This window comes from Mytilus galloprovincialis, chromosome 10, assembly GCF_965363235.1.
Source record: "Mytilus galloprovincialis chromosome 10, xbMytGall1.hap1.1, whole genome shotgun sequence".
NCBI classification, from domain to species: Eukaryota; Metazoa; Mollusca; class Bivalvia; order Mytilida; family Mytilidae; genus Mytilus; species Mytilus galloprovincialis.
The window spans coordinates 51320443-51346791 of record NC_134847.1 but is presented as its reverse complement, the minus strand read 5'-3'; the positions used below and the strand labels follow the sequence as shown (position 1 = coordinate 51346791).

The 26349-nt window shown below is 31.7% G+C and overlaps 1 protein-coding gene across 1 annotated transcript in view; it reads right to left on the bottom strand.

Annotated features, from left to right (window-relative positions):
- Window positions 1-898: 898 nt before the first annotated feature.
- Window positions 899-26349, bottom strand: part of LOC143047776 (uncharacterized) — a 28477-nt gene continuing 3026 nt past the window's right edge. Inside the window, exons 2-3 of the mRNA XM_076221024.1 lie at window positions 8489-19829; window positions 899-7261 (exon numbers count right to left, since the gene is read on the bottom strand). Coding sequence (XP_076077139.1) covers window positions 11720-19829 — 8110 coding nt within the window. The 3' untranslated portion in view covers window positions 899-7261; window positions 8489-11719. The remainder of the gene's footprint in view (window positions 7262-8488; window positions 19830-26349) is intronic.

Sequence of the window (26349 nt, the reverse complement as noted above, 5' to 3'; positions counted from 1 at the left end):
TTTAACTTGTTCAAAATCGGACTCTGTATATCTGTCTAGCACAAAACAATGTTGATATTCATATAACAGGTTATCGTCCTTAAATACATGATTTGTTTGCTTCTGGACGTTTAACACCAATTTTAAAATTCATCAAACTAAGTGAATACCAGAATAAAATAAGAAAATCAATATTTAAAACTATTTTATTTGCCTTTTTGTTACATCGGTCTACATCAATGTCAACATACAAAAAATTGTAACGTCGGGACATATCATTTTGATGTAATGTTCTAAAGTAGACAACCATTGCATGTGCATGCAGTGTGATTTCACTACTTAAAATTATACAAACTATAAACAAAACTATAATTGTGTTTTTCGCAACTTCTCATTAATTCATCTGCTTCTACATTATATGGTATGAATTCCCAGAAGAAATTTCTTGAACTGTACATTCAGTTTTCTTTATGAAAACGTGTTTCGTAAGTCAACAAGAAATATAATATTCATCTGGAAATAGTGGTCTACTTCAAAGGCTCAATATACTATATATACATATATTTATGAAATATTAAAGTATGTTGCAAAGGTAATAAAAGATAGAAGAAGTAAGATTTATTCATGTTAAACAAAATATTTGTAGCTATATATATAGGTTTTGAACATATCAGCATAATCTTTAAGCATTCATTTCGTGACGGCGACGGAAGATGAGCAATATATTAACAATAGTATATCAGTGGAAACACTTCCTCCTTCAACGAATGTAAAATTAACAAAATCTAAGGGATGATAAATTTGAAAAATTGTTTGCCTTTTCATAATATTTTTTCTCTTCCCAGAACATGGAACATATTAAATTATTGGCTCCTATATAAGAATCCTTCAAACTAAGGGCAGTCTGATATTTTTCCCCCCATATGTACATTTATTATAGAACTGTTTATTTTTTTTTTCTTTGTTTTATGTTTTTGTCACAAATTAAATATGTTTATATGACAATAAAGATAGTAAATTCTATTGTTTGATTCTTGAAAATCCCATTTGATATATAATAACTGATCAACATTTGAATTATACGTGATGTTTTATTGATGTCTTTAAACACGTACAATGTTTTTGATGAATAAAAGGAGATAAGGGTTAACACCATGTTCTCTGTAGGACAAAAGAAATTATGAGGTATACGTAGTGTTTTCTATGAACAAAACAAGATGTTGGATATTCAGTAAATGGACATAAGCCATGATAAGGATTTGGCTCCTACGATTTGTTGTTATATATTTCATGTAAATCTACGTTTTTCCATAAAAAATATTCAGGAAATATTGGGAAAGTATATTATCCTTTTCTCTTCCGAGCACTTTTACTTGGTAGCGTTCTTGCACTATGGTTTGGTTCCATGCTACAAATACTTGTTTAATTATGCCATATTTAAGTTCTTGTATCGAATAGATGTTGTTGCATCATTGCATGTTTTATCTAAAAAAAGGATTTGGCTTCGGATGTTATCTTCATGTTGAATAAGCATCGTGAAATAAACAATGTATTGCATCTTATCTGATATTCATCATATCATAATCAATTTTTAATAATGTACAGGGTATTTATATTTTCTTCTTAGTGAAACCGTAAAGGAATAGGTCCGGTAAGGGCCAATTTGGCCTCAAATTTCAGGTTCATCTGACGAAAAATTTCGGACACTTTTTAAACAGTTTTAAAAGTGTCTATTTCAGTTGATTCGATTAGTTTGTGTGAAAGATTTTAACTGATTTAGTCATTAAAAACGCCCCAATTCAAGCTTAAATAGGAAAAATCGTACAAATATGCCCAAAAAAATCATTTTTCAGATGATTTTTGTCAAAAATGAAACCCGTCTAAAATTTATCTGAAAGGCTAAAATTGTGAAGATTTCAGTAACTTATCATAACTTAATGATGCTAGTACCCGATATATGTTCATTGTATTGTCAAAACAGCCCATATCTATGTAGCAGAAGCATTCTACTTTCCAATACATGGCTAAAATTATACACTTTAACAGTTTTGTAAAACTGCTATATTTTGGGGCAAAAAAGGGGTCCTACTCCTTTATCTTGAATATCCGACGGTCTTTTATTAAATTATTGCCGTTGCAACATACGCATACAATAAATGTTACATACAAAGAATCAACATACAAACAGATGTAAATAAAATAGGAAATGTTATGCTTTCCTCATTACAATTACCTTATGGTATTTCAACTTAAAATTGTTGTTACTGTTGATGAAAATACAACACTGAAAGGTTACGGTATATTGGTGGTCCTTTTTTAATACAAATAGCACAAACCATTTGATTTGAAGGATGTTGTGACACTTGTTTTTTCTGACATTGTTTTCTTGCAAAAATAATGAAAACAAACTTTTGCACAAATACGTTTTTAAAAAAGGGAATAAAAATTGAATAATGTAAGCATAAAACCGTTTTCTCTTAAAATAAGTTCATCTCTTAATTATAAAATGGTTGATGCCAATAAAAAAAGAATTTTAAGTAACAAAAATCTATTAAAAAACATAGTCGCATGTTAACATATTTAATATTTATATATAACATACACATTAAAAATTACCATCAGTCTATAAAGAACATTTGTTTCTTCTTTTGTTTTTGATTCGAACAAACATATAATTTTCTTGAAATACAGCGGTCCACCATTTAACATGGTCAAATAAGTCTCTATTTATCAGCCTCTTGTTACTTAATGTTAAACATCAGTGGGGAACAATGAGAAAAATACAGGGATAGGACCATTCTCCCTATCATTCCTGATATTTCCCTTACACTCAGCGTAAGAGCAAAGGGGAAACCGTGATGAAAAATTGTAAATACACATGCTGTTGAAGGTTATTAGAAATAACAGCTTCTAAAAAAACAAACTTTAATATAATACATCATTAAATAACTCCAGATAGATTAATCATTTTAAACGCAATCAAAATATAGCCAATCATTAGCGTTTTAAAGTAATTATATATTTGAGTATAATTGACGCTTATACCATCTTATCGCTGCGCCTTACATTACTTCATGATATATATCAATATTATATAGACATTTACAATTAAACAAATAGAAAAATCTATAATTGGTAAGTAAAATTAATTCTCAAGTTTTCTTCACTTGTTTAGCATTAATCTTACGGTCATCATCATCAATCATTATGATGACAATTGCATTTAAGTTCTTACCATAAAGGTCACATAGTTTTCATTTACATTGGGCATTATTATATATAGTGCATTTGGGTTATAAAACAAGTATTGGAACAGAATAAAATCTGTAATTTAAGTGAGACCATCTTTAAAATAATGTCAAATATCAATAATAACCTGTACCTTATTTCAATAATAATAACAGGAAAGTGTTACTGGGGCCTGGTTTTCGAAAGTATCATAAGATATGTCATAAGATATATCTTAGGACATATTTTATGATCATCTTATGACTATCATATGATATGTCATAGGATGTAAATCAAAGCTGTCTTAAGAGAGTCATAGCTATGATGTTCTTTTGACTGTCATAAGTGAACATTATTTCTATTATTTTAAATAATGTTTAAAAAGTATAAAATATAAGAATGAAAATGAAAAGTATGAACATATTAGTTATTACTATTCTTAATATTTACGAATATTTTATTTTTTTTCATTATAATAAACCTGAAATTTTATACAAAAAGTAATTGAAATATGAGTTGATAGTTTGTTTAAATTTAGTTTGTAATATATGTTTAATCTTGAACTTCGCTTTCGTGTATCATCATACATGCATTGTTATTTAACTGTGAATACTTTTTAGATTCGGTACATCGAGTACCCGCTTAACAAACTACCCGTGCACATACGTAAATATAGTACTATTAAATATACTAGGAACGAAATAATATGTATATATTGTACAAAACCATAAGTTAGAAAAAAAATCCAAGTTGTATGTTGCAGTAGATTCAAATTTTAATTCACATAGTAATAAAATCTTTACTATTTAGCTAACCGAGAAACACAACAAATATTTTTATTACAATTAATATGAAATTATGCCAAAAAAGTCATGAAAAGTGATTAAAATTTTAGTTGACAATCATAAGATCATCATAAGTCATGTCACGACGGGTCTTAAGTTTACGACAAAAGTTATGACAAATCGTAACTTAGGACACTTTCGAAAACATATCTTACGACTATGACATGTCCTAAGACCATCATAAGACATGTCTTAGTCATAAGATACTTTCGAAAACCAGGCCCCAGGAGTATTGAAAATAATAATACTAAAAAGGTCACAGATATATAAGAATAAGTAAAAAATGAGCATTGCAATCATTCTTGAAACCATGTCTGAATGTTTTCAGCGTTTGAAAATAGTACGCTTTTACTGGTCTAATTGGACGCTTTTTATTTCAAAGTCAATCATTTTTTAAACTTGTGTCAAATAATCAAGTGTTTCATTTGTTTAAACTTCTGAAGAAATAAAAAAAAAATAATTATTGGAATCAGATGGTATTATCAAGAATATTATCATTACATTGCACTCTAACATTCTAACATCATATTCTGCTAATAAATTCATGGATATAATACAAAGCGAAGAATAAAATTAAATAACATCGAAATTCACATGAAAACAATAATCAAATTTCATTGTAGTAATAGAATTTTTGATTAGAAATGAACATAATGAAATTCTTCTTTTTAATGGTTAGGACTTTACAAATAATCCTACAATGTTGATATTGACTATAGTTTCTTGGGTAAGATTAAATAATATGTACAATACTGTTCATTTCAAACATATTCATATATATATCACAAAAATATATTGGGAAAGAAAGAGAAGCTACTCACACTTTCACTCACTACTAACATACTGTATCTGCAACTACAGTCTTACCTGTTCATGTCTACAACATATAAAATACAAATATCAATTCCTCGCTATAGTATACTTCAAATATGCTCGCAAGATACAACTCTGTCGTGTGTAATAATAATAAAAAAATAAAATGCAATAAATCAAGTATATATATATATATATTTTTTTTTTTACAAATTCTTATGTTTTCAAAAAGGTCATTTCATACAAATCAATGATATTTGCAGTTAAACACACACACAAGCACACACATATATGCGATGACTATCAAAGAAGTAGATATTATTTGTGTAAATATACCATAATTAGATTGTAATAAGTTTGTTACAATCATCATAATTACAAGATGATGCTATAGCATCAACAATTGAAGTACAAAGTAATTGAATATATAGCAATTAAATATCACATAAGATATATATATATATACATTTTTACAGTATTTCAAATATATGTTCATATGATAAAAAAATGAAATTTGAAAAATACAATCGATTTTGTTGTCAAGGCTAATTATACGCAATATTGATGGATGGATTTATTTTTCAACAATAAGTAGAGACAAACTTTTCGCATACTAGAAAGAACTAATAAATGACCAAACTATATATGTTTGCTCTTCATATGCATTATTATTTATAGCCATGTGTATTAAAATCATTATAATTACACACACTTTTCCAAAACTTCAAAGTTAACTTGTAATTTTTAAAAAGGTATGCAATGATTACATGAGTAGCAATGAATACTTCAGTGATTGCTGGGCTCATTCTAATAATATGTTCAGCTCACAATAATCCGAAAAAGCTATATATATATGCATGTAAAAATATTATAATACTTCTATTTACATGATCTGGTTAGTGTAATCATGAAAAGACAGAAACTGTACAATGAATGTCAAGGCAATGCAAATCACAATATATGTTATGTCGTCAGTATAAAAAAAATATTCTGGAAAAATAATATTTACATGCAGGATTCAACATTTACAGGAACACAGTGTTTTAAAGGAATAAGTTGACAATAAGTTTAGGGGCAATTTATAAAAGGTATTTACTAAATATAAAATTGTTACCTATATTAATTGTCAATTTATTATAGTCTTTAAGAACTACAAATGCTAAAGTGTGACAATGTAGAAATATATCTCATTGTGATCTGGTTAGTGTAATTATGAGAAGACACTCAATAATACAGTGAATTTTGAGGCAAATTGAATGTTAATAAATGTTATAATATCAGTCCAAACTTCACCAAAAAAAGGCTATTAACATATTTACAAAAACACAACAGCAAGGAGAACAAAAAAGGAGATAGGAATTAGAAGAAAATAAGTTAGTTTTTTTCGATTCAAAATGTATTAACTCCTTTCTTAAGCTTTTTGCTTCTGTTTTTTTTTTGTATTTTTCAGATAACTTTGAAAATGTTTTGAAATTAGAATTTAAATAATACAAATGTTAAGACCTTGTATCTTTAAGAACTTGACATTTTAAAAGAAAATGTAGTTCCAATTTTTAACTGCGTTCTTACATATTTTACACTTTCTGTCTTTTGCTTTAATACCAATATACCTCCCTCGTTCGATTTTCAGGTCATGACAGCTAGTTCTAAATCTTAGAGTTATTTCCCTGTTTTTGTTTTGGTCATTAACTGTTAAATACAACCAACTGTTAAATACAAATTCTCTGCTATTTTTACAATCAATGGTTAATTCAAATAATTTGTCAGCAAACTTTTTAAGTCCTTAAATGGTATAACAACTTCAATACGTCATCTGAAAATAGTTATGATCAGGTACAAGAATACGATATAAATATAGAACAAAATATGTGAAAGATAAAACTTGAAAAAAAAAAAATATAACTGTTGTCCTAATGCTAATGAAATGTAGGCTTAATAACTTTTCACAAAATGACACTTTAAAACTGGACTGCAAATGTATGATTAAAAATTAGTATAACATAAGATTAAAGTATTTCTATAAAGCATGCACTATTATTGAAATTATGACAATGAATGGTAGTTAAAAATACAACAACTATACATCTTGAACAATTCGATGTTGTTTATATTGCTGTTCTCGTTAGTAGTCAAACACAAAACTATAGTAAATGTTCAGCTAATGCAAATCAAATATTATACCGACAGTCAAAGTATTAATTGGAAAAGGCTATTTACATGCAATTATCACATAACAGGGACCAAGACGAATGATAACTAGTTAGAACTGACACAAATTATTAAAACTTCATCATTTTTTTAGCCTTTGCTTGCTTTGATTGTACTGGTGCCTCGTTTGCTGGTTCGGTTTTGTATAGAGACTTCAATGTCTTGGAGGATTCTTTTTGTTTGCTTTCCTTTAATAAACAATGAACACAGTCAAATTGTATTTGAAGCACTGAATTAATCAAGAAATAACATGAAATCTGAATCCAAATTAGTGAAAGAAATGCATTAAATAGGGTTTCAGATGATATAGCAATTAAATTTCAGATTTATATATTGTAATAGTTTAATCTGATTGGTTCATCAGAGAAAAGTAATTGAATTAAAAAGGGTTTCAGATAATATAACAATTTGATACCAGATTTATATATTGTCATAGTTTAATCTGATTTGTTCATCAGAGAAAAGTAATTGCATTAAAAAGGGTTTCAGATAATATAACAATTTGATACCAGATTTATATATTGTCATAGTTTAATCTGATTGGTTCATCAGAGAAAAGTAATTGCATTAAATTGGGTTTCAGATAATATAACAATTTAATTATAGATTTATATATTGTCATAGTTTATTTCTTATACTTTAAAATATACGTTTATTCATTATTTGCATTTTCAACAATTAGATTAAGATTCTGTCGCTGACTTATTTTCTGATGAATCAATCAGGTTAGACTTAGTTATTTCAGTAAAAGCACTCATTCGGTATTTTGTTTTATATCTGTTTTATATCTGGTATCATATTTGTCAATGCTATTTTGGAGGGATATGTTTATCATTTAGAACCCATGGCACTCCGTTTAGAGTGCAATGGTCCTCTTGATTGGTACATTTCTGATTGAATTTCAACGTTTCTCTATTTTTTATTCACCAAAATTTTGAACACTTATTTTTAACATGTTGATATACAATTGGATATTTGATATATGCTTATAATGTCAACCAGGAAAAAAAGATTATCAGACTTCAACATATCTGTATTTCTCACAAAACATTAATGCCAAGCCACGATTTGTTATTTAAAAAAATCTTTTTCTTTTAGATATTGTTGAAAAAATTATGTGTTATGCAACCATTCAGATATCTTATCTGAAACTCAGTAAAATAATTTGAATAGTGAAAGTTACATATGCCCATCTGTTCTGTGCGAATGGGTTTATATAATACTACTTAAAAATTTGAAATGAAACATATCAATACCTTAGGCTCAATATTTTAGAAAAAAATGGGCTTTACTGATGACAGCAACAACTTACTAAAAAAAAAGAAATCACCAAGTATCTATATGTAAATCTTTGTCGTAATTAAAAAAAAAAAGATAGAATTAGAAAAATTAATAAAGTAAAAATGAAAACTTACCTGGGCTGCATTCAAAACAAATTCCACAACCTCATGTATATTTTCTGTTAAAATCATTGGTGGTAAAAGTATATGAAGAGAAAGCGGTAGTTCTTTCACGAATACTTGTTCATCTTTAAAATCATCACTCCACCATAGATCTTTATTTGAAATGTATTCTAGTAACGGTTGCTTCAATGATATGTCATTATCTTTTACACCAAGGAACCGATGGATAAACACTTTAAGTGGATGCTCTAATTGTTCAAGATATTGCATTTTGTTTGCTTTTGTATAAAGCAGACTGTTTTTGGCGCTGTCTACCAAAACCACACGATATCTATCTTCCAAAGTTTCAAGTATATTTTCTCCATTGATATCCTCTAACCATTTATAAAGGTCAACAACCTGTCCTACTCTGATATCTTCTGGGAATAATTTTTTTATTGCAGCTGAAGTCATTCCAGTAACATGTTGCCATTCTTTAAGATAGTTTATGAGAGATCGACTTGGATCAATACCAGTTTTCGTTTTCCTCAACAATGATAATGTCATTCCAGTGTGGTTCAAAAGCTCAGTTATTTGTGAAACATCCCTCTCTTTCTTATGTTGTAAAGAATTTTTCATTTCAATTGAAAGTCTGCTTTGTGGAATAGAATTACTAATTTCCGTCATAAGTTCAATACTGTTTTGGAACAAATCATCTGTGAAAATTATTTTATCTAATGGGGACGGTATATTAATTAGAGTTTTTCCAACCAGAAGTGACTGCTTAAGAACACGTTCGATATTTCCGAAGTAAAAGTTGATTTTCCTTCCAAGCCCATACCTGGTATCACATTGAGAGTAGTCGAGCCAGTAATCATCCCATTCGAATTTTATTAAATGTGATTTTCGAACATCTTGTACTGAAATTTCACGGATGATGATATTTTGTTGGTCCGACAAACTATATGCTGCGTTAATGAAACGATTTTGTTCACTGACAAGCACTTTAAGTATTTTAAACATAACAGATTGTTCCTCTAATATTGTGCAAACCGGCATTTTTACTTTTGTGTGCATCATAGTGGTAATAACTTCTTCATCAATTCCTTTCTCTTTCAGGAGTTTCTTGAATTTAGTAAAAAGTTTGTTACAGTCATTACTGAAATGTTTGAAAGCCTCTTCTAAACGATTTTTACGGATTTCATCTTCTGAAAAAGCTTGCAGGAAGTTAAGAACGGTTAAATCTTTAAAGTCTACTTTTCGAAATTTATACTTTGCACATGATACGACAGCCGAATGCCATTTAATGAATGATAGTATAAATTGTGGTAATTCAAGCTTTTCCATGTTATCCACGACATTGGTTAGAAACCAAAATTCTTCTCCGTGTCTCGCTTGTACCTCTGCTAAGAAAACATCTTTTGATGGACTGCTTGTCAAACGAAAGAGAAGGACGGCACTTTGAAAATCTAGATCATACTTGCAAGCCTCAATATCATAAACGCATTTTTCAATTGTGGTTTCTGCATTGAATGGAATGCCACTCTTAACAGTTTGTATGACTTCTATTCTTGTCGTTACAATATCCTTTGACACTTCAATATGTTGATTAATAAGCTGTTCTGAAAATTGTTCTGAGGTAAATATTTCTGCTTCACTTGTGAACAGATAAATCGATCTATATACAAGTTCATGCAGCATTACACACATGTCATTAAAATTCATTTTTAACATCGCCTGAAGATTAATCCAATTTTGTTTTAATTCCTGTTCAAGGATATTTTCAACAGATTCTTTTGATTCTGGTAATATGGTTGTCATAATTTTCTCTGACACAAATTCCAGTGCAAACGAAGCTGTATAGCAGCTGTATAATAAAATATTCAGAATCAGTTTAAAGATTTGAGGCAATTTTGTAAAGTCGGCAGATACGTCTTTTGGAGAAAACATTGCTCTGTACCAGATGTTTTTACTTGCATTTGACACTGTTATAATTCCTGTTAAATGTATCATCACTGACACAATTTGTGGTATTGGTTCATCCACCATTTCAGACAGATTGAAAATGTTGTGTTTAAACTCTTTTATACCTAATAACCGCATTGCAATGTTTTTAATATTCATATGAATTGATGACGTATTTATTTGCAAATGCAATTCTTCAGCAGCTCTTTTCTCATTGTAGTTTCGTTCTTGAAGACATAACTTCATGTAAAATCTTCGAGATAAAATGCTGAGAAGAGCAAGCGGTGATTTGTCTGAACTCTCTAAAACAACTTTGAATTTGTTTTCGGTTGGACCAATATTTATAATTTCCTGAAGTAATGGTTGATAGATATCTAAGTTTTTATGATTGTAAAACGGAAAAAATACAGGCCACTCGTCTGTTGAGTCACTCCAGATGTTTGAAATATTATGCATCACTGTAATCGTGTTTCTTATTTTCTCTAAAATTATTTTTATATCTCCGAGCGCGGAACTTGAGTTCAACATTTTCAAAAACAGATGCAGAATTTCTGTTGACACTAAAGTTGAAAAACCCATACTTTCGTCTTGACATAATACTGCATTAACATTCTGCGATAGAACGATTATCTCAGAGCAATCGAATTTTACAGATTCTAAAATCTGTACAAACAGCTTCAGGAACTTTCTGATATATGCAATGGATAAAAGAGTATGTATTGAACACACACCTTGCTTTGAAATTGCAACAGCACTCACAAGATGTCGCAAAATTGGATGAGTACTTTTAATTATACCTTTTACATTTGTAATATCTAATTCTTCGTTAAAGGCGATTTGCTCGAGTACATCTGTTAGCAAAACAGGAAGAAATGTATTACATGTATTGCTGAGATCTAATTTTTCCAACCATCCATTCAAACATATACAAAATGTTGTTTCTTTACTATCTTTAACCTCGCTTAAAATATCAATAAATACGTCCTCATTATCAATCATGTCAATTGTAAAGGCGTATTTAAACACTTGTCCAAAGTAATTTAGTGATTGCTCAAATATTTCATTGTTACATATCTTTTGCAGGGCAAATTCGAATGGAAATACGTTTTCCGGACTCTCCGATAAACATCTACAAATATATGAGCAAAATAATCCTTGTAAATTTGAAATATCGACCGAGCCTGTTGATTGTAATTCAAGTAATGTTTGGTAAATCCCACGACAAACCTCAGGAGAATCAAAATTTCCCTCGGCCTGCTGTAAACTACTGGCAACTGGAAAAATATACTCCATATTTTTTTAATCTGAATGGTTAAAAGCTTCTGCAATTTCTTGGCACAATCTCAATGAAAGTATGTCGCTTGAGTCCTTATCGACGATACGAGCCAACGGTAGCATTCGTCTAACAATAGATAGCCAATTATCCATAGAACTATAATGCATCAAAACATTTTGTGTTGGCAAAAGAGACAAGCATATTTCTTTTACAAATGACTTTCTATCTAGTTCTGTTATCCTTAATGTGTTGATTGAGCCTGTTGGTTTCCCATCTGATGTTTCGTCCATTTTGTCAAATGGTCCTACAATATCACTGTCATTTAAGTCTTGACATAGTAGTTCTAGAGGGACAGTTGGCAATTCAGCCATTTGGAAAACAGCTTCAATTACTAAACCATATACCCAAACAGAGGCATGTAAAGTTGTGAAGATAGTTTGAAAATCTTTGTTTCTCAAGTCAGGCAAATTAACAAATTGTGATAGAGCCCAAAGAAACAGTGGCACTCTTTTATGGAATGTACTCATCGGCAAGGAATACATATTGCAAAAATCATGGATGTAGTCATCGATTCTACCTGGGTATGAAAATAAATCGATATCCACTGCATCAAAATTCACAACTTTTCCACAGGTTTTGATAGTATCATTGAACAATTCTAGGGAAACCTCTTCTTCAGGATCTTCATAACTTTCACTTTGAAGACATTTTATAATTTCCATGAAATCCATTTTCTTCTGATCAATACTCATGGCAAAAGACTGACTGTAAGGCATTTTTAAATGAAGATATTCACTGCTACAAGAATAACACTCGGGTCCAGATGGCTTTGGAATACCCGATATATCAAAGTGTTTCTTAGAGAGAACATATTTCTGCCATGTTTTTCTTCTTGGAATTGTATAAGCATCTTCAACAAACACAGGACTCAACAGATTCATTTCAATCATTTTGAATAGAAAAATTGCTAATGGTTTTCTGATAAAGTCTTGTACTGTATTTTCAAGTGCTCCAATCAATGTTCCGGATTTAAGAAGTTCGTGTGTATTTTTTGCTACATCAACACACCATTGCGATGTTTTTCCTGGAGGTGTTTGATCTTCAATCCACAATACTAGCAATTTCTCTAGTGTTTCAATTGCACAATCACATGTCCTGAGGGATTTTAAAATGCACTCTAGATTATTTACTAAAGTCAGAGATGTACTGGATCTATAGCCCGAGGTAAATTTTATCCTGGAGAAAACCCAGAATAGAGAGTCCATTATATAAGATGTCAGAGGACGACGTTCTTTTACTATCTCATGTGTATTCACTGAAATAAAATGGTCAAGAGAAGTAGATGGTGTATGTATGGTATCTAAATATAGGAGCTTCCAGTCAGATAGAAAATTAATTGGTAATTGTTGGCATCCTTTTCTATCGAGATGAATAACCATGTAAATGCATTTTATTGTGTCTTTGAATAATGCATTTTTTTCACGAAGCTGTCTGATGGCTTTCTCTATTATGACCTTGGACAAAAGAATATACTGTATTTCAGTAGAAGCTATGCACTGAATTATCAAGACATTATCTAAACTTTGAAAAAAGTCGTCAATAGTGGCAGAAAGTTGCTTTTCGGATTTGAATATAGCCATTTTGTACTTTTGAACTTTACATTTACCAAATGTGTCCTCTATAATAGAATGTAGACTAGAGAAAGTGTAGACGAAAAAACAGTGAACGTTATTATCAGCAAATGCGTTGTTCGATACTTCATTTTGATTTGCAGAGAATTGTAACTGTTCAAATAAGCTGCTGATACCTCCATGTATAGGTAGTTTCATAAAATTTTCGATTAGTTCTCCAACTAAAGCAGCTTTCTTTTGAAAAAGGACACTATCTTTTCCTCGAACTATAATCTCAGGAGGTAGCAACCATAGCAGCCTATCATAGATGAACGATTTTACATCACTTGAGGAAGACTCGTTGCCTAAAACTTGTTTGGATCTTACGACTAAAGAAATCAGCAAATCTTCACTATATGTTGGAATAATGTCATCTGGAATAAATGTCTGGTTTTGTAATTGACAAAACGCCTTCATCTCTTCTTTGATGATATGAACCACCGTAGTCTCTGTTTCAATTAAATCTTTAAACTCAAAATGTTGTTTTTCAAATCTGTTTAGAAATGGTGGATCGGAATAATCAAGCCTTGACTCCTCGACCAGTACAATGCATTTGAAATCGTCATGAACATGACACATTGGATTACTATACTGTCCTAATGCAACCCTGCAATTTTTTTTATTGCCAATAACCGTATAATTTTGATTTAACATGTCGTACAAGCTTCCATAAATGGCCTCTAAGTCTTTAAGAATCAAAACCATGCCTTGTCCCATGCATACAATGATACGACTCAAAATCCTATAATTGTAGTCGTCACATAAATCTTCCTCAAAACTGCTTCCAAAAATTATATCAAATGAAATTCCCATATTATAAAGTTCACGTTCCAAAACACTTATTACAACATCTCCATTTGTAATAAGCATTAAGTGCCGACTCGTTTTATCCATAATATTTTCTCGAATGAGTTTAATGACAGGAATAGAGGTTGAACTTACTTGAGGTAAGTATTTTTTGAATGTTCCAAGCAATGCATTTTGTTCCGTCGGTAATCCACCAAAATTTCTTAGAATACCAGTTAAAATAATGTCTGACATTTCTTTCTCACCTGCGCTAAAAAGTATGCCCATGTTCCGAGCTACATATTTAGTTAAGGAATAAAAGTCTCTTAACCCATGGAAGTTTGGAAATTTCTGAACTTTTGAACAGTAATCATTGTATGCAGTAGCAATGCCTTCTAGCATCGAAGAAACTGGTTTGTCAAGTTCGACTTTTTCAGATTGGGGTGTGATAGTAGGGATATTTAAACCACCATCCTTCTTCTTTGTATTTATCATACTTTCTCCAATAAATTTACAATTGATTTTGAGTTCATCCAAATCCATGTCTGGCCTGGAAAGGTGTATTGCTCTATTCATTTTTGCAGCGTCCAACGCCCAATTTGAAATTCCGACAACTGCAATTTTAAGCGTCGTTCCGTCCTCTGGTTCTAGTAGACCATGAAGAACTTTCAATGGATTGAATCGAGATATTTCTGCTGGGCCGATTTCGTCTAAAATTACCACAGACAAAACATCTTTCTCATCATTATGTTTTTGATATTTTTGAGCTTTTTCAAAAACTTTCATTATTCCGTCTGAAGTAGAGGATTCTGATCCTTGAAACGAAACGCAAAAGAGTTGTGGCATATCTTGAAAAAGTGGATCATTAGAATCTTTTCCACGAAGATTGCTTCTAATTAATTGAATAGATAATGATTTGCTGCACCCTGGTTTTCCAACAAGGAATATTGGTACTTTGCATAAAATGCAAACTAACAACATAAACACATTCTCCTGTAAAGCTGCATTGAGAGCGGTGCCTTCTGGTAAGTATGCCATTCTACTCACAATGTCAAATTGTTCATTAAGAATGATATCCCCAATATACTTTGCTGACATATTCGTGTATTCCATTGAATTAATACATTCTGCCAATTTAACCCGATACTCGTAGCGAATACTGCCATCAGTAAAACGACTTTGATAACAAATGGTTAAACCAATGATAATGGATTTCAGTTTCCTATCGTCTTCTGATAGAGTTATTTGTTTCTTTTTTACTCGAGTATCAATATCATCTTTTCTTTTAAGAAATGTATCTATCCATTTGATCAGTTTCCTACATCGGTCAACATCTCTCAAACTAACACAGTACTCATTTTTCTCTTTATGTCTTACGAATCGTTGTGACATAACAAGAACCTTGACAAGAAGGCATGTGAGTTTTTCACCAAACTCTACTGTTCCAACCATTTTTCTAATATAGGTGTCTTCGTCTTCGTCACTCAGACTACCATAATCCCAAACAAAGTCAACGAGACTTTCTGGAAGAGGATGTACTCTGTACACTAATTTTGATCTATCGTCAGTTTTGATTTTCCCTTGTAATCCAGCTGTTAGTATGGACTCCTCTCTTTGCAATCTGTAAGGGTTACAGGCAGCCAATAAAGTTAGATTGGGAGAAAGCTGAATTCCTTGGTAGAACCGATGACAAACAATGCTAGTGATCAATCCTAAATGGTCACACGTATTTACTTCATCCCAAAATAACCAATAAGGAACCTTCAGACATTGTCTTGCATTTGAGTTAGCAGTATTAAGTCTTTCCCTTATCTGGTTAGAATTAATACCTGCATGAATACTAAAAACATCAAATTTTACATCACATATTTTTGCCAGGTACCGAATTAACGATGTTTTACCACAACCAGTTTCACCCATGATGAGGACTGGAATGTTTGCGTTTACTCGTAATGATATAAGAACCATTTTTAAGAGGTTATCAGGTGTTAACGCATAGTCGATCCGCAGGCTATTTAACATATCCTGATATGTGGTGAGAAAACTGCCAGATTGTCTCGTCAACATGATGAGCAAATGTTCAAGTTCTTCGGTAGTTTTTTCTCTAAAATTATCAAGTTTTCGTTTCATTTGACGCTCAAACAACGTCACTATTTGCTGTGGTAACTGTTCAAGAGATCTATAGAACGGAGAAACTGTTTGCATGTTCTGGTGAAATAAAATCACCAAATGATTGCTGTCTTTCCATCTTATCATTCCGGCTAACCTTTTAGTCATTATTTGTGCAACGTCTTTATCCTTTTCATCTTCTCCGAATATTGTTAACGCTTGCGTGGAACGACATGTATTGACTGATCTAGATGAAAACTCTTTTGCTATATTAATCAACGCATTCACTAAACTAGATTTAACGGAAGGTATGCATTTATTTCCTAACATTGCAGATACACTTTCGGTTCTAAAGTAAATACTAAACGATAGTTTTTTTAGTTGATCTGCCAAAACTCTTGTAAAAATGTTGACAAGTGTATAAGACAGATCACCAGAAGTGTTGAAGTGGCATTTCAGAAGACTTTTGCATTCAGACTGAGACAATGGCTGTAAACGTTTTGGCCCACTAAAGTATATATCTTGTGCATCGACAGTGCCTTCATCAAGAGATTTTAAATAATTACATACTACCTGAATTGGGCTGTTTACTTCCATGCTTACTTTTAAGTCATCATAGTTTTTCCATTTTAAATGTTCTCTCTTGTAAAATGCAACACTAGGCAAAGAATTGAAAAGAGTTTGTTTAACGGTATTAGCGATCTCTATAAATACTTGATCGCAAGGCAATGCATATGCAGCTGGTCCACAGGATACATACTTCAATACAAGTAATTCAAATAAAAACGTATCGAGTTGGTATGGGTCAGAAACAGCACCTATGTCAATGTGTAGAACATGATATTTCTTCAAATGTAGCTTTTGTAAGTCTTCTATGATTGATAACCTGTTCAGGGGTCCACTGATATGTAAGCAAATGCTTCTCATGTTCCCTAAAATAGCTTTAGTTTGAATGCATTCAGTCTTTCCTGCACCTGGGACATCTGATGTTACGACGGTAACACTTGAGCAATGCTGCTTGAGGCAACTGTTTGTCTTTTCTTCTGAAAGAGGCGGCAACCGTAAAAAATGTTCCGTAAACTGATCTAAAAATTGGTGATTTTCATTTCCTCTGCAAATCAAGCACAACAAAAAAAATCCATTTGGGAGGTCGCGTAGCCTATCATGTAGATTTATTTGAACATCTATTTTCAATTTTTCTACATTTACAATTGAGTAAAGCTGTATTTTTGCAGATTCATGATCTAATTGAATGCAACGTTTACAAAGCAAATCAATCTCTTCATATGTTGTGTCTTCACGGCAAAATAATACCTGATGGGCATCAGGGAGGCTTTGTGTGGTATTTAAGTATAATGCTAATAAAGTTCTTATAACTAATGTACTACCCTCATCCAGCCATGCAAAATAAGGTTTGCCAGGATGTACTTTTTCAAACATTGATACTTGTGTTTTACTACCGATATTCTGTTGTGGCTTAGCAGGGATCTGATCATGAAGCTTTTGCAATGCTTTACCAATATTTTCTAACGCTATTCTGTGATTTTTGGGTGGGGCAAACATACGGTACATACTCAAAACGTGATGACGATTTTCATTCTCTGGCAAAATTTTCTTCGTATCTTTGTTTAGATATGTGTAAAATTCAAATAATTGGTCTGACAATAGGAAGTTCATGTAGTAATAATCTTCGCGAACTTTGTTGACCTCAGCGATCCAATGTTTGAACTGATTTTGTAATGAGTTTTTTAGTGCGGCCATGTCATCTTTATGGCATATTTTTTCATATTCAGAATACTCAAAGTGACCCGCATGGTTAAGCTTAATACACATGTTTCTGACCTCAAAAACATTATCAATTATTTCTATGAATTTACGTATCTTTTCGTTCCTGTCATCTTTGTTCTCTAAACTTTTTTTCTTGTCAGCATTCACGATAAGCAAAGCGCGACTTCTGAGGTCACCAAGATCTGAAGCTGTGGGACTGTAGCCATTTTTCTCTGGTTCATACTCAACACATATATCACATTTACGCTTGCCTAAACGAAAGTGAAATTTACCATTTTGCATAATGTTATCTATGAGTTCAATAGTGTGTTCTCCTCTGTTTGCAACATTTCGATAAAGAGCCCTCAATGAATGAAGATTTTCCCGACATGTAAACATTTTTGAACGGACTTGTATTATTCCTGATTCATTAGCTTGTTTCTCTAACATTTGAATCAATCCACCAATATTTGTCTTAAAATTTTCTTTGAGAACAGGATTAAAAAATCGCTTAATCTCAATCAAATCAGAAACTGTCGACTCCCTTACATACTGTTCAGAATGTTCTTCAACAGAATCAATGAGATTTCTTATATCATCGTCAATTACCTCTCTCAAAAAATCTAGCAAAGCAGATGACTCTTTAAAACCTTGAAGAATGTCATGCAACTCATCACTGATTATGTCCCGAATATTGTGAACTTGATCTAACACTGGTGTTATATCTTTAAGCTCATAATCCGAAAAATTTCCTTTTATCATAGCCGCAAATCTGTCTATCATTTGTGTATACACAGACTCCGGATTGTCTTCAAATGCAAAAGCCTTCGCTGCTACCTTTATTAGCTCAACAGTTACTTGATAATCAGTAATTCTTGAAAATCTGAGAAGGCTGTTGCGATTTGCTTGAGGTAGTTCTAAACAACATATAGTCTCAGCTTGACCTATTTCAAACTCCATATCCTGTATTTCATGGAAAACAAGTGCAGTTGAGCCAACGCCTTGTTTCATTTCTGTAGCGTAGTCACTCCACATTTGTTTGTATCTTAGCTCACAATCGTCAGTTATAAATTCAAGTACTTTCTCTATCGATAGTAAGGTGGACGAACTTAGTTCTCCTTCGAGCTCAATATGATCTGTAGCAGAAGTTACAAACGTGGTCGGAAACATATCTTGTTTTTCTGTTAGACATTTCTTGAATATGTTCCAAAAAACGCATGTCGAAACAATTTGTTCTACTCTTGTACAAAGATTTGCAATTTTCTCAATTTGTATAAAATCAGATGTTGAAGAAAATAAATCACCAATCGTAATTTTCCCTGAAAGTAAATCGTCTTTTCGCCTATTTGTATAATCGAACAATTGATTTGAAAGTAGCTGGAAATCATTAAAATTGCAGACTTTGACTTTCATACACATTTTAAACCTTTTCTCAGTCGTTTCGATGTTTTTCTGATATTTGGTTAGGTGTGAGATACACTTATCTAAGCTACCGATCACCTCTTTGTTTTGCGTGATGAACATTTCATGTACTTCCGTAAGTTTCTTCTGCAGAAACAGTAAGAATTTGCATGATATGCTTTGGTTAGTAATAATTTCTTGAAGTGTTTGAATTGATGTTCGTACCGTTTGGACTGCAGGATGATTATGAACATCACTTACTTTTTCCCCCGATGCAGATAGTACTTCAATCCATACCGTACTACTGTCTATTACTTGTTTAATAACAACTTCAAGCGGTGTGTCATCCACTGGGATATCCATTGTCTCCACAATTGCAAGTATCATGTTAGCTGTTACACTGAAAAATGTCATGTATATAATATAAAATTGATTAAGAGTGCTGGTTCATAAAATTAAGTAAGAAAAATTTATATCAATTCTTTATTTTTATGACATCACAAATATGACTTTCGTCAATTACTTAGTTAACTGCTTGCAGTTGATTGAGGTTACACGCATACTAAAGCATAACTAATCATAACCTTTTATTTTAACAAAGTTAGTAATGACAAAAGGTTTTCTTGTACTATGAGTGTTGTTAAATGTGAAACTATCGGCAATCAGTAAAAGGCTTCAGGAAAACATTGTGTAAACTAAAAAGACCTTGTTAATTCCGTATCAATTTCACAAATAAAACACTATGGTCCGGAAGTATAGATTCTGGGTACTGACGTTGTTTATTGTCTTAATAACTTGTTATATTATTCTTTTATTTGTGTCCATGAATATTACTTTTAATGTTTAATCTGTCTTTTGTGGTAACCATTAGACGCGAATCTGTACTTATCTATCCCTCATTGTGTTATAAGATTTTGTGTTCGTGTCCTTCATTTTCGCTAATGTGCTTTGTCTTTATGCCTTTCCTGTGTCACTTACACATAAGACGTCGTTTTTCCTTTTCTTTTTCGTCATTATGATTTTGTGCTATTGTTAATTTTTGTATTCATGCCTTTCCTTTGTTTTTAGAGTGATGAACACAAAATTTACTACTGTAACCCTTTTTAGCTCACCTGGCCTGATAGGGCCAAATGAGCTTTTCTCATCACTTGGCGTCCGTAGTCCGTCGTCCGTCGTCCGTCGTCATTAACTTTTACAAAAGTTTTTCCTCTGAAACTACTGGAACGAATTGAACTTAACTTGGCCACAATCATCATTAGGGTGTCTAGTTTAAATCATGTTTCCAGTGACCTGGCCAACTAATCAAGAAGGCCGCCATGGCTAAAAATAGAACTTTGGGGGTAAAATGTAGATTTTGGCTTATATCTCTAAAACCAAAGCATTTAGAGCGAATCTGACACGAGTAAAATTGTTTATCAGGTCAAGATCTATCTGCCCTGAAATTTTCATATGAATCGGACAACCCATTGTTAGGTTGCTGCCCCTGAATTGGTAATTGTAAGGAAAATTTGCTGTTTTTTGTTATTATCTTGAATATTATTATAGATAGAGATAAACTGTAAACAGCAATAAGGTACAGCCAAGTAAGACCTAAAAATAAGTCAACATGACCAAAATGGTTAATTGACCCCTTAAGAAATTATTGCCCTTTATAGTCAATTTTTTTAAAAATGTGTAATAATGTTCAGTAAAGTAAGATCCACGAACACATCACCATCACCAAAACATAATTTTGCCATGAATCCATCTGTGTCCTTTGTTTAGTATGCACATAGACCAAGGTGTGCGACACAGGCTCTTTATAGCCTTTAGTTTTTAGAAATTTTTACCTATTTTGTCTGTTTGTTTTGTTCAAAAATCGTTGTCAATATAATCGAATTTGATGCGAATGTCAAACAAGTGAGAGGTTTAGCTATCTATATAACTAGGTTCTCTCCATCATTTTCTACATAAGAAAATGCCTTCACCAAGTCAGGAATATGATAGTTGTTATCCATTCGTTTGGTTTGTTTGTGGTTTTTTTTGCCATTTGATTATGAACTTTCCGTTTTAAATTTTCCTCAGAGTTCAGTATTTATGTGATTTTACTTTTTGAAATTAACCCTGTCAAACCAAACATTTCCCCTTGTAAGAGTTATCTCACGAACACTGTTTCTCTTGTGCGGAGTACCTCTTCGAAACTGTAAATTATTACGACAAATTATTTTACCATATTCCTCGTTATAACCTCAATTTGTCGGGAACATTCTTTATCGAAGAGATCTAAATTCTATATGAGTGTTATTTCCTTTTATATATTTAACAAAATTGAAACGTAAAAATAACTTATCAACCATAAAAGACACAGTCTTGAAGATTTGAAATCATGGGTCCATCAAACACAAATTGAGGTCAAGGTCATGTTATATATTTTGATTTTGTTTGAGTGTACTTCTCCTCAGGAAATGTGGCACATATCAACAAAACATGTTCATTATTATTTTTAGTTGCGATATGTTGTTGCAGGACATTTAATTTTGATCGGTTCAGTGAAATTATCAGGAGTTTTTCCCCGAATGTAAAGAATTAGATGCATAGTAATATTACTCATTAACAATATATAGTAGAGACCTAAGACTTCTGATATGAGGTCATTGCTGTATGACGTTTGACCTTTCTTATAATTTGATAATGATATAGGAGAAAGCGAATGGTTATTCTTTATTAGGTTAAGAGACATATGACCTTGAAAATGTCAACTGGAAGTGACTCTATATAAACCGTAATTAGCAATTTTGCACTTAGTCAAACATAGAAGTGTCTAGAAACATATACGTTTGGATTTAGTGTTTAGTAACCTATCATATAAAATCGGAAGTATCATTTTTCAATTCGGAAGTACATATTTATCTTCCTTATATTTACAAAGTACCAATATATTTATGAAATCAGCGTAAATTAACTATTACCTTTAACTATAATTAATATGTTAAACGTGAAGTGAATATTTTCCTGTCAGAATATGTATATTTTGTGTGGAAAGACCGTATCCGTAAGAAATGCCATTTCAGGTTCACAATGTGACAACTTGTGATTTTGAAAATTTATACAATGGTTTGTCGAGTGATGGATTTGATTCAGAATACTATATTCAAGCTAAAGTACACAAAAACCTATTAGAGGAAAATATTGAGGATCCCTTGTATATGCCGAATAATCTTTTAAATGTGAACATATCAAGAAATGAAATAAATTCTATAGTAATGCAAGCGAAACTACGATCTGCAAGTGGATATGACGAAATACCATACGATCTTTTAAAATTTCCTGTAGTTATTGAAATATTACACAATCTTTTTCAACTGACTTTTGACTCGAGTTTAATTCCGTCCGCCTGGAGAAAATCCATAATTTGTCCTAACAAATGTTAAATGTGATTCATAGCTGGTGTAAACGTTGGAGGGTTCTGATCGACACGGACAAATTTAAGTGCGTGCACTTTCGTAAAGGACGTAAAAAGCAGAGTGAATTTAATTTTTCATTTCAATCGGCGATAATGCGTTAAAAACAGTGGACGATTACAAATACTTAGGTGTAACTTTTAATTGTAAAGTTAACTTTAATTTAAACGCAGAGACTTTGGCTAAAGGTGCAGGAAGAGCCTTAGGTAAATTTATCTCGAAAATCCATAGTTTAAAGGATTTTGGTTTTCAGTCTTATGAAAAACTTTTTAATTCGTGTGTTACTCTAATCCTCGACTACGCATCTGGAATATGGGGAAATAGGAAGTTCCAATCAATAGACAACGTACAGAACAGAGCAATTCGATATTACTTAGGCGTTCACAGATTTGCACCAATTCTAGTACTGTATGGGGATACTGGATGGATACCAAATCAGTTTCGGCATTGGGTAAACATTATTCGATACTGGAATAGGCTATTATCGTTTGAAGACGACCGATTAACGAAAGTGGTGTAAAATATGGATTATGATCGTTGCACAAACAATTGGTGTAGTGACACTAAAGTTATTTTCACTGAACTTAATATGTTACATTATGACGAAAGTAGAACAATGGTGGATTTAAAATCTTTTGAACAAATTGTACGAACTTATTACAGTGATATATGGAGAGAGTCCTTGATAAATAAACCAAAGCTACGATCTTACTTAAACTTTAAAACAAACTTCGAACTAGAGCACTATGTAAAACTAAATCTTACGAAACACGAGCGATCTGTGCTAGCCCAGTTTAGATGCAGGATATTACCGATCAGAATTGAGACTGGTAAATATATTGGGGAACCAGTAGAAAACAGACTATGTCGATTTTGTAATTCTTAAAATGTTGAAAGTGAGCTACATTTTCTTATAAACTGCACATTTTATAATGATATCAGACAAACTGTTTTTCGCAAGATATTAATGGTGCCTGACTATATACAACTAGATGAGCAGGACAAATTAACATTTCTAATGGTGAACCATCCAAGGAAAATAGCTAAATACTTAGCAGCGTCACTTTTCCGTAGAAAACAAACAGTTTACTCTAGTTAACATTCTTAAACTTTTTCACAAACTTTAGATGAATAATCATATGAACTTTTACAATCGTTAATTCTTAATCTATAATTATCTGTATTTAAATTTAAATTGGTAATTGACACGTGATATTTGATCATTTATATTGAACTAAAAGTAAAAGGTGACTTATTGGTCCATTGGGCCGGGTGTATTATATATGTAATTATATTTTGTATAAATTTATATATTTATGCTGATTTACACATGTCACTATAATATACAATGCCATTACTTACTTACTTTATACAACTATCATTTGAGACCGGAAGTGACATTCTATAACGTAGCAAATAGTCTCCCTAATTACAGGCATAAGTATAAATAAACTATATATTTTTGAAACAAATATGAATAAAGCTATCATTTGAGACCAAAAGTGACATTTAGAAACTGAGTCATCAAATGCTTGCGTTATAATCACAGTTTTGTGATCATTTTTCAAAATAAATAACAAATACTGCATCTACCCTTATGTTCTATTTTAGCAATGGGAACCATGTTTGATTACTTACTTGTAAAAAAAAATGTATACTGAAATGTTTATATTCTAAAGGAAAACTGAAAGATACAAAAGAGACATTCAAACTCATTAGACTAAAATAAACTGACAACACCATGGCAAAAAATACCGGAAGAGAAAACAACAATGCACATAACACATCATAGAAAACTAAAGACTGAGCAACCCGTACCCACCAAACACTGGTGATGATATCAGGTGCTCTAGAATCGTAATCAGAAATATGCTTGATGTTAGTTTTCTTTCGACTCATGAGTTTTGGATGTGATTTGAATGATATCTCTTAAAATCACACAAAAAAGAAAATTCAGAAAACCTTTTTCCCTAGTGGTTTGAAGTTCCAATCGAAATTCTCTTATGGAAAACTTTTTTCTAGGGAAAATCAACGTGAATACGTAAGGGCAAAATCTTTTGTTTTATGTATCGACATACAAAACTATGTTTTTGTTTTAAATTTACAGAGTCTAGAGATGTGTGTTGTTTAAGAAAAAAAATAAACGCAACAAAAGTAACTGAGCTAATTAGATAGATACAGGGACATTATAACAAAAAATAAATGTTGGTTTATGTTAAAAGCTGTTTGAACTTGAAGGAAAATACTTTATTTAGAAAAAAAAATGAATTTCACTATGCCACCTTAAGTGAATAATTCCAGGTACAAGCGAACGTTTGCAATGGGTGGCCAAGTTAGTATATTCGTATTGTTTGAATCTGTTACTATGACCTTTAAGAATTGAATGATTTATTGTTTTTGCATCTCATATACGTGTTTAAATCTGAATTACAGTTTTGAGCTGTGACATATTTGTTAACTTTTAATTTGAATACACATTTTTATAAAGCAGTTGATTATGGTAGGTGGAAACGCATGTGGATCTTTTTTGTGCAAAAGATTCCGCCGAATTAGGCATTGAATTAATTATTTCTTAGATGCATAACTTCATTATGACAACTTTATCTTTGTTTTCGAAGACTCTCGTATTGATAATTGCAAGCAGTTTTTTTAACTAACCTCTTCGAATTGGGCAATATACAAATCTTATACGTAAAATAAACCTCTTACCAGTATTTTGTGTGCCTGTATCACCTTGTTGAGTTTATTGTAAAAACTGATATGCCGGTGTTATATAGCCATTCTTCCCCCATGCCAGTTTTTCCCCCGGGGGAAAGACTGGCATGAGCCAATGTTTCCCCCGGGGAGATTTTGGATCATTGTCATTCTTCCCCTGCGGAAAGTTGACAATACGTATACATATAGTAACTTTTCCCCCATGCCAATCTTTCCCCCCATGATATAGATTTCAATATATGTATATGCATGTCTGGAAATTAAACCGAACATTGTTAGAATTATATTTAGTTGTATACAAATTTGTTGTTCATTCAAATTTACACAAGTCTGTCTACGATTTTATCAGTCTGTCAATCTGTCTGTCTATATGTCCACAAGTCTGTCTACATATTCAACAGTCTGTTTACATGTTTACCATTCTGTCTTTGTCCCCTAGTCCGACTAGACTACATTTTTACTAGCTTTGAAATACCTTTCAGTATAAAAAAAGCGAATACTTTTTACTTTCATTTCGGTGCTTTGTGTCTATTGTTTTTATGTAAGTGATTATGGTGCACCGTACTAACATTTTAGTGAAGTCAATTGCCGATGATATTTTACAGTTTTTCTTGCGGTTGGAGGAGGGTTGAGTTTAAGGCCGCCACATTATTTATGTGTTATTCCAAAGCCAGGAACATGTGACAGTGATTGTTGTCGTTTCATGTCGGTCATGTTTTTTTTCGTAAATTATTTTCTTATAAATAAGTCCGTTAGTTTTGTTTC